The following is a 16,149-nucleotide window of genomic DNA, read 5'->3' as shown; positions in this document are numbered from 1 at the left end:
GAGAGAGAGAGAGAGAGAGAGAGAGAGAGAGAGAGAGAGAGAGAGAGAGAGAGAGAGAGAGAGAGAGAGAGAGAGAGAGAGAGAGAGAGAGAGAGAGAGAGAGAGAGAGAGTTACTGGGATGGAGCTAAGGTCAGGATAAGGGAGGGAGATGCCCCAGGGACCAGCGAAACGGGGGGATAAAAAGACACAGATAGAGAGATGCAGGTGAGTGCTGATCTCACTCCAGGAGAAAGCAGGATAAATAGAAAGTTTGAGTGAGATGTATAGAGACGTATAGAGTCAGCTGTAGGTACAATCTAGTAGTATGTGGTGAAAAAGCTTAAAAGTTTATAATATATCTATTGATCTAGTATATTTCTAGATGCTAAAAGAGAAAATAAAAAAACCAAGAGCAAGAAAAGGAATAAGAGTTAACAAGATACTTCAAGATCAACAACGAGGCCAGTGGAAGGAAAGAAGTAATCAAAATGGAAAAAGTGAAGCAGAGTGAGAACAGCTTACAAACTATAGCCATCATCCTGATATGCTGTGGGGCCGCCAAAATGCTGCACCTACTGGGAGTCATCACTGTGGAGGGTGAGTCAATACCACGAATACTATCGCTGTAATCCAGTCCTAGCCTAGCCAGCAAAGGTACTCAAGTCTCAAAAAATACATAAATATACAAACAGTGAACCAATACTAACATTTAGACACTGCAGGCAGTTGTTCAGCATATAAGAGATGTGCACTTTCCCATTCCTAGTAATGATTTTTGTACCATTGCCATAACAGCTGATAATACTGACTTTCTGAAAAGGGATTTGGAAAGGGTCTGTTGTATTTTTCTCTCTACTGCTTTTGGTCTTCTATATCTTTGGTGTCTGTGCTCCAATGACTACTACACCTTTCCTGGATGTCTGGATCCATAAATTCACACATGTAATATCTCAATTAATCGATCAGTCCCGACCAACAGTCCGCTTTCCAATGATATTCAGTTTGCTCCTTTAGAAAACTTAAGAAACCTACAATATTCAGATTTAAGTAGCTGGATCCAGATAATTTAGCTTTTTTTTTCTTTAAAAATGGCTAAAAGCTGACTGATTATAAAAAATAGTTGCCAATTAGATTTATCTTGATTGACTAATTGATTAATCGACTAGATGTAGTGCTGGTGTGTATAGATATGTATGTATACTAATTTTTAATTGATGTATTACACTTTTTTTTAGCTTTTGTACTGTATGCATATTAAGTCGACTATATCAGCTTAACAATAAAAGTAGAATAACTAAAACATATTTTATGCAACTTTTAAAAAGCTAAATCTGCTTCCTGTCTATTAGGGGAGATTTGCAGCTGAAAACTCTCTCTCTGATCATGAGTTCAGTTTTCACTTTATAAGTTTAATTTACTGAGTGAAAAGTATAGAAAACAGTTTCAGGCACTATCGTTGCATTGTGAAATGAGACATCCTGTGCTGTGTCAGTTTTAAATGTATGTATGCAGTGTGACTGTGACTGTGTCCCTGCTATCAGGGTTATAACATGGACAATAGAGTCCCAGTGAAGCCTTTCAGAGGAAATGCAGCTTATCTGACTCTATAGGTGCATGGACCATATACACTGTGAGAATTCAAATGTACAGCCAAACCAAATACATTAAAGCGAGTGCTGGTGTGTGAGGTTCTGTGTTTTATGAGCATGTGAATAAGAATATGCGTGTTATGTGTGTGCTTTTGTATATGTGAATGTGTTTTTACAGCATACCTGAAGACCACTGGGAATTGGCCTGAATAACCTCCACCTTAATGTGACACTGAAAAACACTGAACTGCCTGTTTGAGAAATGAATGTTCAAGGGGCTGTGTGAGAAGTGTGTGTGAGAATTGTGAGTTTTTGTGTGTATTTATGTGTGTTACACCTGTTACAAAGGGCTATGTTGAGACTGCAAAGCAACTCATAACGTAATACAAATTCATAACGTAATGATGTTCCTATGATGTAATTAATTACCAGAACCTGAGGTAATCATTTATTGTGGTATAACATAATAAATTATTTTATCTTTTGTGGATTATTACAATAGAGGAAGAGTTGTTTTTGTTTTATAATATAATTATTACCAATTATCAACTTGTAATGAGATAAGACACTCTGCATTTACCTACAGTGCTGCATTTACTTTAGATCTAGATCATAATTGACATTGAAATTAAAATCCCACTATGATAGCAATACTTCTGTGGAGGAATGTAACTAAAGTCTAATAATGTATTAAATGGGAACACTGCATACTGAATCTAAAAAGGTGACACACTGTTGACCAAGGTCTAATTTAGCACTGAGATTAAGCTGTCTGTGCCCAGCACTGTAGAAATGCTGTACCAGTACTTATGATTCACTAGGTGAATTGAACTGAAAGAGGGAATATAAAATATATTGGTGTAGTGAAGCTTTACAAGGCACTAATGGACTACGCAGATAAAAATGTTTCTATTTCAAGACTGTTGATGTTTCAAAATCTGTATAGCCAAGGACAGAGTGAACTTTGAACACTGTGACACTCAATTAAACCAGAACACGGCCCTAAAAATCCTTTAGCTCACCTGTCTCATCTGCAATGTACACCAAGACTCTACCTGCACCCATTCAAATCCCTAAATTATCTGTTGACAGTGGAATAATGAATATACGGAGGAAGACTTGCAGAAGGCAGCAGTGAATCAGAGACTAATTTGCATATCATTGTTAAAAAACAGAGGAAATTGTACTTGATCACCATGCAGGAACACATTAATTAGCTCATACTGATAATAAGAAGTTCACACAGGCATAAATTTAGACTGAAGCACCTTGTAGAAATGAACTCACATGTATCTACTGTCAAGCTTTTGTTTGGGCCTTCCTTAGAAGCTGGTGTTGCAGCTTCGCACCCATACAAGTTACATGGATTTATTATAGAAACGCATGTATCCGTCACCCTTTCAGATGTTTTAATTAACTATAATGAGCCAGGAGAGGAGGTTAACTTTGGATCATTGCCCCTCCCAAAAGTACTGCCTGGCAAATACAGCTAGACAGGCAACTACAGGTCAGTGATGGACACTCAGACTGGCAATATTCTGAAATAGCCCTCATAAAACATTACATCTTATTACTTAACCACCAGTTTTTTAATCCTGTGTTTTACTACGGCACATTATGACCACTACATCATATTCAGATTTTTTTATTACTGTTTTTTATTACTTTTTATTACTACTGTGAGCTTGTGCAAATGTGTAGATGAGTGTCTGGGAGAAAGAGGTAATAGGGTGTCTTATACTGTCATGTTCACCTATAGGTACTGTATGTGTGTGTGTGTTACCTCATTGGGACTTTTTTTGGTATAATCACTCAACCTTTTGGGACCAGTAGTCCTCATGGGGACCAAAGCCTGGTTCTTATGAAGCAAAAAGTAATTTCTGACATCCTGGTTAAAGTGAGGGTTTTTCTTAGGCTTTCCACAAGGATTGGAAGTTAAAGGTTGAATATGTAGAATATTTATTAAAAGCTATATATTTTTTTAAAAATAATACAGCCACGGGGCGTTTTGAGGGGTACAGAATGAAAGTATTGCTTTTCCATAAAAAAAATATTTAGTCTGAATTAATATTTTTAAATTTTTTTGACGGGTTCGACAATGACGTTCTGACACGTTCTGTGTACATTGTACCAGCCAATTAACGGCCGGAATTGCGGGTTGCCAATATACAGTCTATGGTTGCCAGGGTTGTCTGTTGTTCCGGTGCAGCTACTGTAGGCTGGCACTGGGTGAAATGGAGTTGTAAACAAACACGGCCGTGTTGGACTCACTAAAACCAGCGTTTTTTGCTCTCAAGTACAACTTTTCATCACAAAACTTCGAAGGTAAGACAGAATATCTGTTAGTCACTGTAAATAAGTGGTTGTTTACCTTTGTATGCTGCTGGTTCACTGAGTTTTTAGCGCAATAATAGTGGTACTGTTGAACTCGCCAGGGTCTTAGCTTTCATATGAGATGCTATTTGTTTGTGTACCATGAAGTATCAAAACGGTAGTAATGGAAATGTGGAGAGTGGGTTGACTTTCTGGCGCTATTCGGATTTTGATATTTGATCATTAACCTCTTAACGCACGCTGTTCCGTGCACGGGACGGGACGGATGTTAGGAGGTAGCCACACGGTCTTCTGAATGTTTTAAACACCAACCCTTAAACATATATACTCATGCCGTACATTGTTGGAAAGCTTAGATTGTTCTGATTCATTCAAGACCACTCACGACTTATATGGTTGCTCACAGCCGTAATAGTATTACCGATTAGCTCGGCTAGCCACTCAGCTAAGTGAGAAAAGCTATAATGCCTACATACCTTCAAAGTCTTCCCTTTATCCACAACGATCATCTTATGACTCAGGACTTTCTGTACAGCTCGCCAAGTATCCATTCTTGTGAAATATGAAATCCGTTTTCATAAAACCGGAATATTTTCCACAATATGTCCATGTATTTAGTCCAACACGTAATGTAATAACACAAATAACAAACCATATACGGTCCGTTTACGTCATTTCCTGACCTGCGCGTCCATCTCAGACTACACGTGACTAGATGTTTACGTCTCTGGTTTACGACCGCGAGCCTCTTCTGCTTCTGACGACACCACACACAAGCCAATCGGTGTTTAGGATTAGGCAGTACATGCAGAGACATTGCTGCTACTCCCACTGGCGTTACAATGTAATGTACCTCGGTGGTTTCAAGTCAGTTACAGCGAGGATATGTTCGCTTCCTGTTTTCAAAATAAAAGCACCAACTCTATCGTTATGGTTTTCTTAATAATAAAAGGCAACGGGTGTTTTATTTTGTGAAAATTACCGGAAGTGCGTTACTCGCTACGGCTAACTTGAGTGGTTCCGAATTCGCAGGAACAAAACTTTAAGCAGATGTTATTTGGACAAATTAGCGTCACATTGTGGATCTAAAGGGCTACTTTCTCGCCTAAAAAGGTTAGACATGTGGATAAAGTGGTATATTTACAGAGTTAGAGCTAAAATGAAATCCGGCACCGGACCTGGCAACCCGACTGCTGGAATTACTTTTTGGTTGTTGCGACTACGATCTCGAGACATTAGATGGCGTTGTTCTGCTCATTCTACATATTCTACCTTTAAAGATAGCTACACAAACTTGTAATGTGTGTGTGTGTGTGTTTGTGTGTGTGTGTGTGTGTGTGTGTGTGTGTGTGTGTGTGTGTGTGTGTGTGTGTGTGTGTGTGTGTGTGTGTGTGTTGTCTCAGAATGAATGGTTTGTCCTTTCCACTCCCCTCCAGCAAGGAGAGTAATGAGTTGTTAATGATAGGGCCGGTGAGAGGAGGAACATGGAGCAGTTAGACTGACCTCTACCTCTCTGCACCTCCATCTCTCATCCTCTCCTCTCCTCCTGCTCTCTGTATTCTTTTCATTTTTGTCTTTTCAAAAAGATCTCCATTTATTTCAGACTTGATTATTTATCCACTTCGCCCTTTTCTATACTACTGTACTTCTGTTAGTCATTTATTTGGCTCTCCCACCATGTTTGCATTGTGTGTAACTGTAGGAAGTATCTTAAATAACACTGCATTGTGTCTCTCCCTGTGTTTGCATTTGTCCCCTTAGACAAAGCTGATGATGACCTGGAGATGACCATGGTGTGTCATCGGCCGGAGGGCCTTGACCAGCTAGAAGCTCAAACTAACTTCAGCAAAAGAGAGCTCCAAGTGCTCTACCGGGGCTTCAAGAATGTAAGTGACTATTCAGGTGCACTTCAAAACAAAAGCAAAAAAATTGATGCATTGCATATTGCTTTGTTTTTTTGTGAGACTTGTTCTGCTCTTACCATTAGGTGATGTGTCAGTCAGTACTGTAGATAGTTTGCTCCAGTGCTTATGTGATTTTGGGATTTCTGCATTTTTAAAGTGAAATGCTGATGGAGTGAGGTCTTCACTACAATATGCTTGGAGGTGATGTGTATAGTGTCATAAAACTTTTCCATTAGATTGAATGCATTTAATAAATACAAAAGTTTTACAAGACTGGTTATTAGTCATCAGTTATCTTCTGGACAGTTTATTAAACTTAATTTCAGCACCATTTCAGACCTATTTATTTATTATTTATAGCCCAGTACAGAAAAAAACTCAGACAAGACATTCACATCAAGATTTTAACCCTTTCAGTTTGATGTCCTTTGACATAAATCTGAGCAAGCTTAACAGGGCCCTGAGAAAGAGAGAGAAAGCTCAGAAAACCCCCACCAAGCATGAAATATACAACATTTGATAAACACAAAAAGAAACAATCAACATCACAAAACCACTAAAGGCAAATGAAGGGTTGCTGGGGAGGTGGAGGGAGTTAAACTCTGGAGGCAGTGGTGTCGCAGTAAGGACAACCCACTACAAACTGAATGAGTGCCAAATGTAAGATATGACAGAGGAAGGTCATGGGCATGTCGTTAAATTCGAGGTTGTATGTAACACGTGACTCTAAACTGACTTTCTTGCCTGCCTGAACTACAGCGAGGCTCCATCATCACTTTGTATGTCTCTCACTGCATGGAAAGTATTTATTAGAATGTAAATTAAGGTAATTTAATTGGGATTAAAATGGTTTTATGGATATTTCTCTTAGTGTTGGTATATTCAGTATATCTATGAAACTATATGTTACTAACTGTATGTACTAAGAGGTTTTAATGGAGGCTGGTTTGTTATTACATTGGTGTTTTTGTATGTGTTACTCTGTCAACTGTATTGCAGGTGTGTGTGTTTTCTTCTTTTTTTAACGTTTATAATACATATAAATGTAAGATTGAATTAATGCCAAAGTATTAGTTAGAGTCATTGATCTACCAGCAACACACTGACTGATTTATATTAGTGTTTGTTTGGCTAAGTAGAAGTGCACCACTGACAACAGGAGACAATTACCTAATGCCGGGAAAAAAGTGATCACATCTACGTTTAACCAACAGCTACACTCTGATCTGCCATCAGTCTCTCTAATGCAATGTGGCTTCATATGGTAATACATTATCTGAAGTAAGAGGCCAAATTGTGAGACGTCATAAAGATGGGATTACAAAATCATCGATAGGCTGTTGAACAGAAGCCAAAATACAGTTGCAGTAGTGGTTAGGAGGTACAGGAAGATCCATACCACCAATAACAGAAGGCGCAGTGGCCTTCCTAAAAAAATGACGTGGAAAATCAGTTTTCGCATTGAAAACCTGGCACAAGGATTTTCTGTGGAAAGTGGTGTTTCAGTGACTGCCCAGACAGTGCGACCTCTACTGACACCATCTGAGAAAAAAAACTACTACAGCACAAAACTGCAAGTTTAGAATTTGCCAAAGACGTGAAAAGAAGCCTGATGGATACTGGCAGCACATTATTTGTTCAGAAGAAACCAAAATAAATTGGTTTGGATCAGATAGAGTCCAGCATGTTTAACATGGACCTGACCAGGACTACCACAGTTACAGGAGTGTGCTGATGTGGGGCTATAAACTATACATTCAAGTTAGTATACTCAAACACTGAATAAAAAGATGAACCTTCATGAGATCAGTCTCTTGAAGTTAGACGGATAAATATTGAACAATAAAAGAATGGAGTCTCACTAATGAAGCTTTTGCTGACTTTTGTTGCAGTTCTTAAATACAGACCTTTCATTAGAGTTTATTTAGTCAAACTTATTTCTTTAATTAATTGACTTGATTCTTGTTGGCTTTTTCTAAAAACAAATACATTTGTATTAAACGGACAGGATTTAACATAAATTAACATTTTAGTGATGTTGACCAGGGTGGACTTACATATCCCCCTTCCCACTTTGTCTTTTTTATCTCCCTTTCTGTTTCCAGGAGTGTCCGAGTGGCATTGTAAATGAGGAAACTTTCAAGCAAATATACTCCCAGTTCTTCCCACATGGAGGTAAAGAATGTTTGTTATTATTGTTTGGTGTGTTACTGGTGTCTCTGTATTGTTTCTATGCAGTGTGTTGACAAAAGATTTTCCTCCTCTCCTGCAGATGCCAGCACCTACGCACACTACCTGTTTAATGCATTTGACACAACAAATTCAGGCTCCATAAAGTTTGAGGTTTGCTTGATTCTGTTACAAAAAAAATATTCTTGTTCTATTTTACCATTTATTTTCAGATTATTATACTGTCATTTTGTTTTACCAGGACTTTGTAACAGCTCTGTCCATCTTGCTGAGGGGCTCCATCACTGAGAAACTCCAGTGGACCTTTAACCTCTATGATATCAACAGAGATGGATACATCAACAAAGAAGTGTGTTTTTGTGCGCACATGGCTAACTTTTAATTATATGTTACACATGTGGTTATAATAATCTCACATCTGTGATTTGGTTTCACAGGAGATGACAGACATCGTCAGAGCGATATATGACATGATGGGGAAGTACACATACCCAGTCTTGAAAACTGACGCACCCAAACAGCATGTGGATGCCTTTTTTCAGGTAAAGATATCAGACCTTTTTTTATTAGGACATCAACACAAATAATATGGGCACCAACAAATAACACAAGCTTTGGTTGCTAAAGAGCAAAAAAGGAGCAAAACAAACTTAGAAATGTGAAATTCTTTACTTTTTTATGTTTATGTGTGCTTCAGTTTTTAGGTAGAGATAATCTAGTTTATCAGGCTTATTACTCCCTTCATATTGATTTTTATTTTGTGGTTTGATTTTAACCTGTGCACTTTGTCACATCACAGAAGAATGTGTAACCACTCAGCCAAATGTGAATGAAGTCCTGTATAAAATACACAATTTAAAATAGGCCTTGTTTTCAGTTGGAAGACAAGCAACAAGGCTGATATTTTTTTAAATTAAGTAACATTACGAGCCACTGTTTATTTCTGCATACATTTTGTAGGTAAATACAAGAAGACACATCCTGGGATCAACACAGCTATTGTCTTGAATTGTTTTAGGATGTGATATTTAATATGGTTGTATTGGAGATTTTGTTCTTGATTTATAACTGTGGTGTTTGTGTCTGACATTTTGATGAACTGAGATATATTTTGTGTTATTTGTTTTATGTTGTTTGTCTGTAGTTGTTGTTGCTGCCAGGGCGCACTTGAAAAACAGATTTATAGTCTAAACAAGGTTATCCTGGTTAAGTAAAGGATTACAAAACATGGTAGTGGACACACTGATGAGCAGCAGGTGATCTCTGATAAGTGTGATTCACAAACAAAATAACAAAGCTGCCAAAATGAGAATCATGTCACTGAGTAGGATACTAATCTTTGCGAGTTGCGTCTGTATCTTTGATTTATGTCTTAGCATCTTCACAAGCTTTGACAAATGTCATGACCACATGTGTGTTTCTCTCCACAGAAAATGGACAAAAACAGAGACGGGGTGGTCACTCTTGATGAATTCATCTTTTCTTGTCAAGAGGTACTCTCTCTCTTTTCCCTCCTTCTGTCTTGCATAATGCTGAGGCTCTCTCTAACTTTGCTATAGGCCGTTTTGTGAAAGACATTTAGTTATGTCACAGTAGGAAAATCACGTGTAATTAATAAAATGAATGATGGCTGAATTTCATTTAGCTGTTTTAGTTTCAGGGTCCTGGTATTACACATGCTGGCTCACTGTCACATTGTCATGACTTACTGGGACAATTGAATAGGCAAGAGCCATCTTTAATGTTATTAGTAACACTTGTGCTTTTACGACTATGGCAAGTCATAATGTGTGCTGAGTGGCTTTTTGCACAAAAAGTCAAACAATTTTACTTTCTATATAAAAGGCATTTGTTTTATCCTCCTCCTTTGAAAGTATCATTATACTTGCTATTAATTATGGTCTTTGCTGGTGCAGAAATGTTTTCAGGATGTTTGTAGGCAGTGATTACTCTCCATATAACATTGTCCTCATTTTACAAGCTTTTACTGCCCCCTAGTGGTCTGTAAACTAAATTAAATGGTGATTGTTTGTCGACTTTCTGATTACAATTAGCTTTTCATTCTTCTCTTCACTTGGCACAGGATGAAAACATCATGAGGTCTCTACAGCTCTTTGAAAATGTCATCTAGACAACAAAGAAGAGGGAAATGCAGTGCAACAGACACAAGCACAGACCAAGAGAGGAGGAGAGAACAAAGAAAAAAGAGAAGAGAAGAGAAGATGGTGCAAGAGGGGAACCTGCAGAGAACATACTTGCAGACGAAAGGAAACAAGCACTTTGGGTGTGACAAACTGCATAACACTGTAACGGAGGTGTTTTGTAACAAATCTGTAACAAATCCATGGTGACAAACCATCACTGGTTTTGGGAAATGTCCTTCAGACTCAACCTGTCACCTTCATTCGACCTTTCTGTAATCATTTACATCCATCTTTCTTGTCTGTTGCTGTTTGTTACTTTCTGTCACCTTGGGACAGTGTGTCTTTCACCGCATTGTGTAAATAATGATAATCTCACAAATGGTTGAATACCTTTCTGAAATATGTAAATTGAACAACGTAATCAAGCAGGGCTCCTGGAAGCAGCTTAGCAGTGAGATCAACCAAATCCATAATTGGTGCATTACTGGCTTAAATAATAACTATTCCCATCATGAATTTTCTGTGTCAGTGCATCGAACATAAGCAATATTGTAAAGCATGCAAGACAGAGGCACACAGTGTATTTAACGTGTATGTGCCATTTTAAAAGTGGTGGCAATATACTGACCATCATGCTAAGTGGACTCCTTTTGGAAGACAGGTGTGGGTGTAGCATCACACAACGACACCTCAGCTGTTTTCAGAAGTCTACTAAACTCAGACACAGAGCTGAGCGTGCAACAGTCTTATGTCTTGTGACAGCTTGCGACAAAAAATGCCCACATATCTCATTCTGTGTGTGTGTGAGTGTGTGAGTGAGTGTGTGTGTGTGTGTGTGTGCCAGTGGTGTCAGTCAGTGTTTCAGTGTTGTAACAACTCAACTGTAGATATTTAACTGTTGTATTAGTGGCTTCTACTCGCTGTCCGTGTCTGTCTGTGTGTTTCTCGACTTATCTGTCTGTCTTTCTGTCAGATTGGATATAACTGTAATTCTATTGCCTGACGCTCACTATACACTTTTATTGTCAATTAAAGCAAACATTTAGAGGTTTACTGGCATATAAATGCAGAGCGGGACAGGGATGTGCGTGTGTGTCAGTGTATGTGTGTGAGTCATGATGTAAAGTTTCCGTTTGCCTGAATATAAAAGTGTCTTTTATTCTAGCATGTACTGTATCTTCATCTTGTGGACATTTACAACCAGGTGAACTGACCGTGTCTCTGCTAGAGAGGAGAGTTTTGTCTTCAACTCTTGTCTGTTTAAAAACTCAGAACGACCAACCTTTCACTGTGAGGGAGAGACAGAAAAGTGGGAGCTGGAAGGAGGGACGGTGACAAAAAAGAATAGAAGGGAAGACAAAGATGAGAGAATAATGAGGGAAGATGAGAGTAAAGACCTTTTCACTGACTCTGAAGGAACGGAAGCCATGTTTCAAACAAGAGCCATCGCTTTGAAGATTGAGCAAGACAAAAAAATACAGATTTAAATATGATATAGTGTCATACCCACTCACTGTGCTACCAATAATGTGATAATATTCTTTGTTGAGATGTGCTGTAGCTCATCTCAGATGTACCCAGACAAACTTTCAGACAGACTGACAGACGGAGAACACGAACAGATCGACAGGCATACAGACAGACAGCTTAAAACTGTCAGGATGAAATATTGTGTGTGTTGAAATATTGTATAAAATCATTATATTTATCATTAAAGTTTTCAAGAAACAACATTAATTGTCTGCTTTTTTTTACCTTGTCGCTTTACAACTTCTCTCTGTTATAATTATATGTTAAAAGCTTTTAAAAAATGTTTATGGTGCATCATAAAAAGCATGAGAAAAAGGGTCACAAGAACAGTTTATACTATTATTTACACAGCTATACAATGAAAGTACAAAAAAGGGGTTGTACATCTGTGCCTCCATTCCAACATGGCCTACAAATAAAGCTTATAATGTGCATATGAAAAAACCTCACCACCATTACTGAACATGCATCACTCCCTTTATTACCCAACTTACAGCCTCTTTCATATTTTCTTCACTTCTCGGCCCACTAATCCTGACATCTGTTTTCCCCTTTATTACTGCTTGCAATAGCTTTTTTCATATGTAACACTTTAGGCATCTTTTTTGGGGGCTAAGGTGGTCTACCACACCTGGATATGTGCAGGTGATTGCAGTGGTGCTACAGTAAATGATAAATTAGATGTGAAGAAGATTTTAGCACCAGAATGATAAAACATTTCTCTACATCTGCTTTTTTTTGTGTGAAGATATTTTCATATTTTGATTAAACAGAAGAAGGAGATTCATTAAAAGCAGGTGAATACATTTTGACATGAGTACTCTGTCTTATAGGTGTTGTGTGTAGGGCTCTCCTTGGTTTTCTGTTTCACAAAAAGGAAATAGTTGCATTGAGAGAAAACTCCTCCACAAAACGCTTAATCATGTCATGGCTTAATACGGTGGAGAATTAACTGCCTCCTTCAAGACTGTGGAGTTAATTCCTCACTCCTTTTTTATTGTAATAAACAGAATAAGTACAAGCAGATAAGAACACAATCACAGGGTGACAAGATAATTTCAATGACAACCTCTGTTCAGCACTTTTCTTTTCTTTTTTTTTGGATTTGACAAGTTTCAAAGTAGCCCACAGAGTTGTGAAAATGTCCAAGAAAGTTCAGTTTCTGCTTCAAGACAGACATCACTCACCATCTTTTCAGGTCCTGTTTCACAACCATCCACTCAAAACTGGTGTGACCCATTCTTCAGTTTGTGTTGTCCAACCGTTTTTTCCTCTCCATTGCATGGATCAAAGTAAGTCCCAAAGATGCAGTCCTCATGTAGGCCTAATTTAATTTATTTATCCTCCCAGGGATAATAGATAGTGCTCATTGATTTGAGCGTGGTGTCTGGTCTCTATTCCCTTTCCTCGGCCCACGGTTGGAGGTTCTGCAGGGCGTACAGGGAGGAGTTATGGGCGCACAGCGGATCAGACACCGCTGATTCGCTAAGGGACTTCTGGAGGGCGGATTGCTGCAGCTGCAGGATGAGACGATTGGCCTGCTGACGCTCCGCCTCCCTCTCCTCGGCTGTCTGTCTCCTGACAAGAGACAGGAGAAGAAATTAAACATCAATCAATAGGCTCAATGTAAGATTATGTAAAAAAAAATTAAGAAAAATGTAAAAAAGAGTTTCGTGTCAAAGTGTGACATTTAGTATAAACTGCAACACACTAATGATACAATTTTAGATTAGAAATAAAATGATTTTATCATTTATTTATTTTAAAGATAACAAGATCCGTCTCAAACATGAACAATTTGCAAAGTAAAATGTATATCTTTGACTCGCTTGAATACTTTTCATTAACTTCATTTTTTGACATCTTTAAAATGATTTTAGGCGAGTTCAAATTGAACAAATTGTAGAGCGTATCCCTAAAATATGTTTTTTCAGGGGAGAAAAGGGGAAAATGGCAATGAAATCATTCTAAAGCTTAAATATATTTCAGTTTAGTTTTTAGTATTTCTGTTCTCTGTTAATTAGGTTATTTAACAGGAAAGTATGCATGGGGTCATCTGACACACGGGAAACTTTTTTTCAACTAGGAAACTGGCGTAGGAGGGCTGCAGTGTCCAGGTTTAAACGTATAACCCGTGTTTAACTATAGTTATAAATATAAGTGTACACAACTTTGACTCTGAATATTAGTTTTCATAACAACCTCCACTTCGTCCTGCGGTTTTGGAACCAGGTTTTGACCTGCGCATCTGTCATCTTCAGACTCTTTGCCAGGGCTGCTCGCTCGGCGCTGGCCAGGTATTTCTGCCGGTGGAAGCGCTTCTCCAACTCACAGATCTGAACTCTGGAGAAGGACGTCCGCGGCTTTTTCCGTTTTGGGGGTGTCCGGTTCTGGTACGGGTGTCCTATCCGCCGCGTAACAGCGAATGGCACCAGAGCCGCTGCAGGCAAGACAGAGAAAAAGACGCACGGTGAGTAGAAGAAGAGATTGAAAAATGAGTCAATGTATAGAAATTCATGTCCATACATCACAGATATCTACTATGATTGACAACGATTCCTTAATTAGACTGACGATATATGTGAAACAGGAGTTTGGCAAAAGTATGTTTGACTCCACACTACTAATTACAGAGAAGACAGCAGGCCTTATTCTTTTAATCTGTCCTTTACATACTGTACTGTAGGCCTTTATCATAAAACTTCTATTAATCTTCAATAAAACAAGCACCACTGTCTGTGTGACATAATGTTTTAAATCAACTTTAATTTACAGTATTTTTATTACATTTGTTAAATCCAGACATCCTTTACTAATTTATTCAGTAGTTTTTACTTTTCTTTTACTTTACTTTTACTATTTTATATTCTAATAATTCTTCAAATAGTCAGTCTTATATTTTTAATTTAGCTTATAAATATATTTTCTGCACCACAGGGATGAGATTAGTTGAATGAATACTACACTTTTCTACATGATTTAGAAGAATAAGAAGTAAAATATACAACTCCTAAAACATGAGTGAAGTCAGCAACACAGAAACAAGTCATTATAGAATAAATGTAGTTTGCTTTATTATTTTAAAAATAATCGAAAACTTGTATAATATGTATGATTTTCCTTCTTAATAATTAAAACGAAAAACATTTCAGTTGACTGCAAATAGCCTTTTCAAATATTTGGCACAGGTGTTTGTTTTATTTAATGGTCCAGTAGCAGTTATTGACGTTTATAAATATGGATAAAATATTAATGAAGGGAACCACTGAGTCTAACAGCTGGCCTACCTGATATTCTGTCCTTGGCGAACCTGTTTCCTATCCACGGGAAGCACAGCCCTCCAAACCCAGGGACAGCGCTTTGGACGGAGGCTGGGGGTCCCGGAGCTGTCACGGGTCTGTGGGCCGGGACTCGAATCACTCCCCGGCTGCCCAGACCCCTGCTCTCCCCGTATGAACCTGAAGCCTCCACCGGAGGCATTATACCGGAGAGGGAGATAGACAACGCTGTGTAAGAGGGCGCGCTGGCCCCGGTCGGGCTTCCTAAACTGCAATAACCGTCCGCGTTGCTTAAATCGGATCCACTTTGTCTTCCAGCCGTGCGCGCGTTCTCTGGCTCCGTACCGGCTCCCAGGATCTGGTCGATACCGAAGCTGATGGGTTCGTGATGGGCCGGTTTGGGAGGAGGGCTCGGCGCGCTTGGTGCTTGCTCCATCCCTGTCTCGCTGTCGGAAAAGAAGAACGGAAACAACTGAACAAGATGTTTTCAGGGAAGATTCACAGCAGGGTCAAACTGTTCCAAAAGTCAGTAATGTCTCCATTGCTGTCCAGCCGTCTTGCCCGGAATCCAGCGTGTCCTAGTTGTCTCAAACAGGCCTCTTCTGGAGGACTGGGTCCTCACGACAGGCTGTGGTGAAAGTTTGCTGGGCGTTTGGAGAGATGTGACGCTCTGTCCTCCTCTCAGCGCGTCAAAACGCTCCGTCTAGCAGCTCCGTCCTCCTCCATCTCTCTCCACCTTTCATTGGTTGGCACCAGGATGACTGATTGAATGTTAATGGGGGTAGGCCCACGATTTGGCACAGTAACTAAGATTTCCCATAACCACCGGCATCAGCGTGGTAGCTTCATGCATTCTAAGTGAGTCAGTATTTGATGTTGTCGTTTTTATTCATTTTAATGGAGAACTAAGTAGCAAGCGACAACTTCATGGAAATTTATGATAGTATATGTAAAAAAAAAAAAAAAAATCGCACCACGGATCACAGAAGACCAATGCTCCTCTGAGCTGTTTGGAGATGAACATGTAATATTTTATCGTTTCAACCAAATGGTGTTTTGTCAGTCATTTGTCAGAGTTCCGCTCATCTCCATAAATGTAAACAATATGAAAGGGTTTATACGTTTTGGTGACAAATGATATCAGATGGAAAAACATTTTTACTCACCTTAGAGTTTTATGGATTGACGCTTCTGCCTATT

The 16,149-nt window shown here is 38.8% G+C and overlaps 2 protein-coding genes across 2 annotated transcripts; one reads left to right on the top strand and one right to left on the bottom strand.

The window, feature by feature from the left end:
• The first annotated feature begins 5,672 nt into the window (after window positions 1–5,672).
• Window positions 5,673–10,230, top strand: LOC128362588 (Kv channel-interacting protein 1). Its single transcript, XM_053323392.1, has 7 exons — window positions 5,673–5,789; window positions 7,913–7,982; window positions 8,080–8,150; window positions 8,239–8,346; window positions 8,435–8,539; window positions 9,428–9,490; window positions 10,081–10,230. The coding sequence occupies exons 1-7, from the start codon at window positions 5,688–5,690 to the stop codon at window positions 10,126–10,128; spliced, it is 567 nt and encodes a 188-aa protein (XP_053179367.1). The 5' UTR covers window positions 5,673–5,687; the 3' UTR covers window positions 10,129–10,230.
• Window positions 10,231–13,065: 2,835 nt separating this feature from the next.
• Window positions 13,066–15,385, bottom strand: LOC128362587 (T-cell leukemia homeobox protein 3-like). Its single transcript, XM_053323391.1, has 3 exons — window positions 14,959–15,385; window positions 13,874–14,111; window positions 13,066–13,249 (listed from the first exon to the last, which is right to left on the bottom strand). The coding sequence occupies exons 1-3, from the start codon at window positions 15,383–15,385 to the stop codon at window positions 13,066–13,068; spliced, it is 849 nt and encodes a 282-aa protein (XP_053179366.1).
• Window positions 15,386–16,149: the final 764 nt, after the last annotated feature.

This window comes from Scomber japonicus, chromosome 8 (genome assembly GCF_027409825.1).
Source record: "Scomber japonicus isolate fScoJap1 chromosome 8, fScoJap1.pri, whole genome shotgun sequence".
NCBI classification, from domain to species: Eukaryota; Metazoa; Chordata; class Actinopteri; order Scombriformes; family Scombridae; genus Scomber; species Scomber japonicus.
This window is presented reverse-complemented; position numbering and strand designations above follow the sequence as displayed.

Coding starts and splice junctions, on each gene's coding strand:
- LOC128362588 (XM_053323392.1), top strand. CDS start 5,688: ATGACCATGGTGTGTCATCGGCCGGAGGGCCTTGACCAGCTAGAAGCT. Junction 5,790..7,912: donor TCTACCGGGGCTTCAAGAAT/GTAAGTGACTAT, acceptor TTCTGTTTCCAG/GAGTGTCCGAGTGGCATTGT. Junction 7,983..8,079: donor CCAGTTCTTCCCACATGGAG/GTAAAGAATGTT, acceptor CCTCTCCTGCAG/ATGCCAGCACCTACGCACAC.
- LOC128362587 (XM_053323391.1), bottom strand. CDS start 15,385: ATGGAGCAAGCACCAAGCGCGCCGAGCCCTCCTCCCAAACCGGCCCAT. Junction 14,112..14,958: donor CGCCAAGGACAGAATATCAG/GTAGGCCAGCTG, acceptor TCTTGCCTGCAG/CGGCTCTGGTGCCATTCGCT. Junction 13,250..13,873: donor AACCGCAGGACGAAGTGGAG/GTTGTTATGAAA, acceptor GTCTCTTGTCAG/GAGACAGACAGCCGAGGAGA.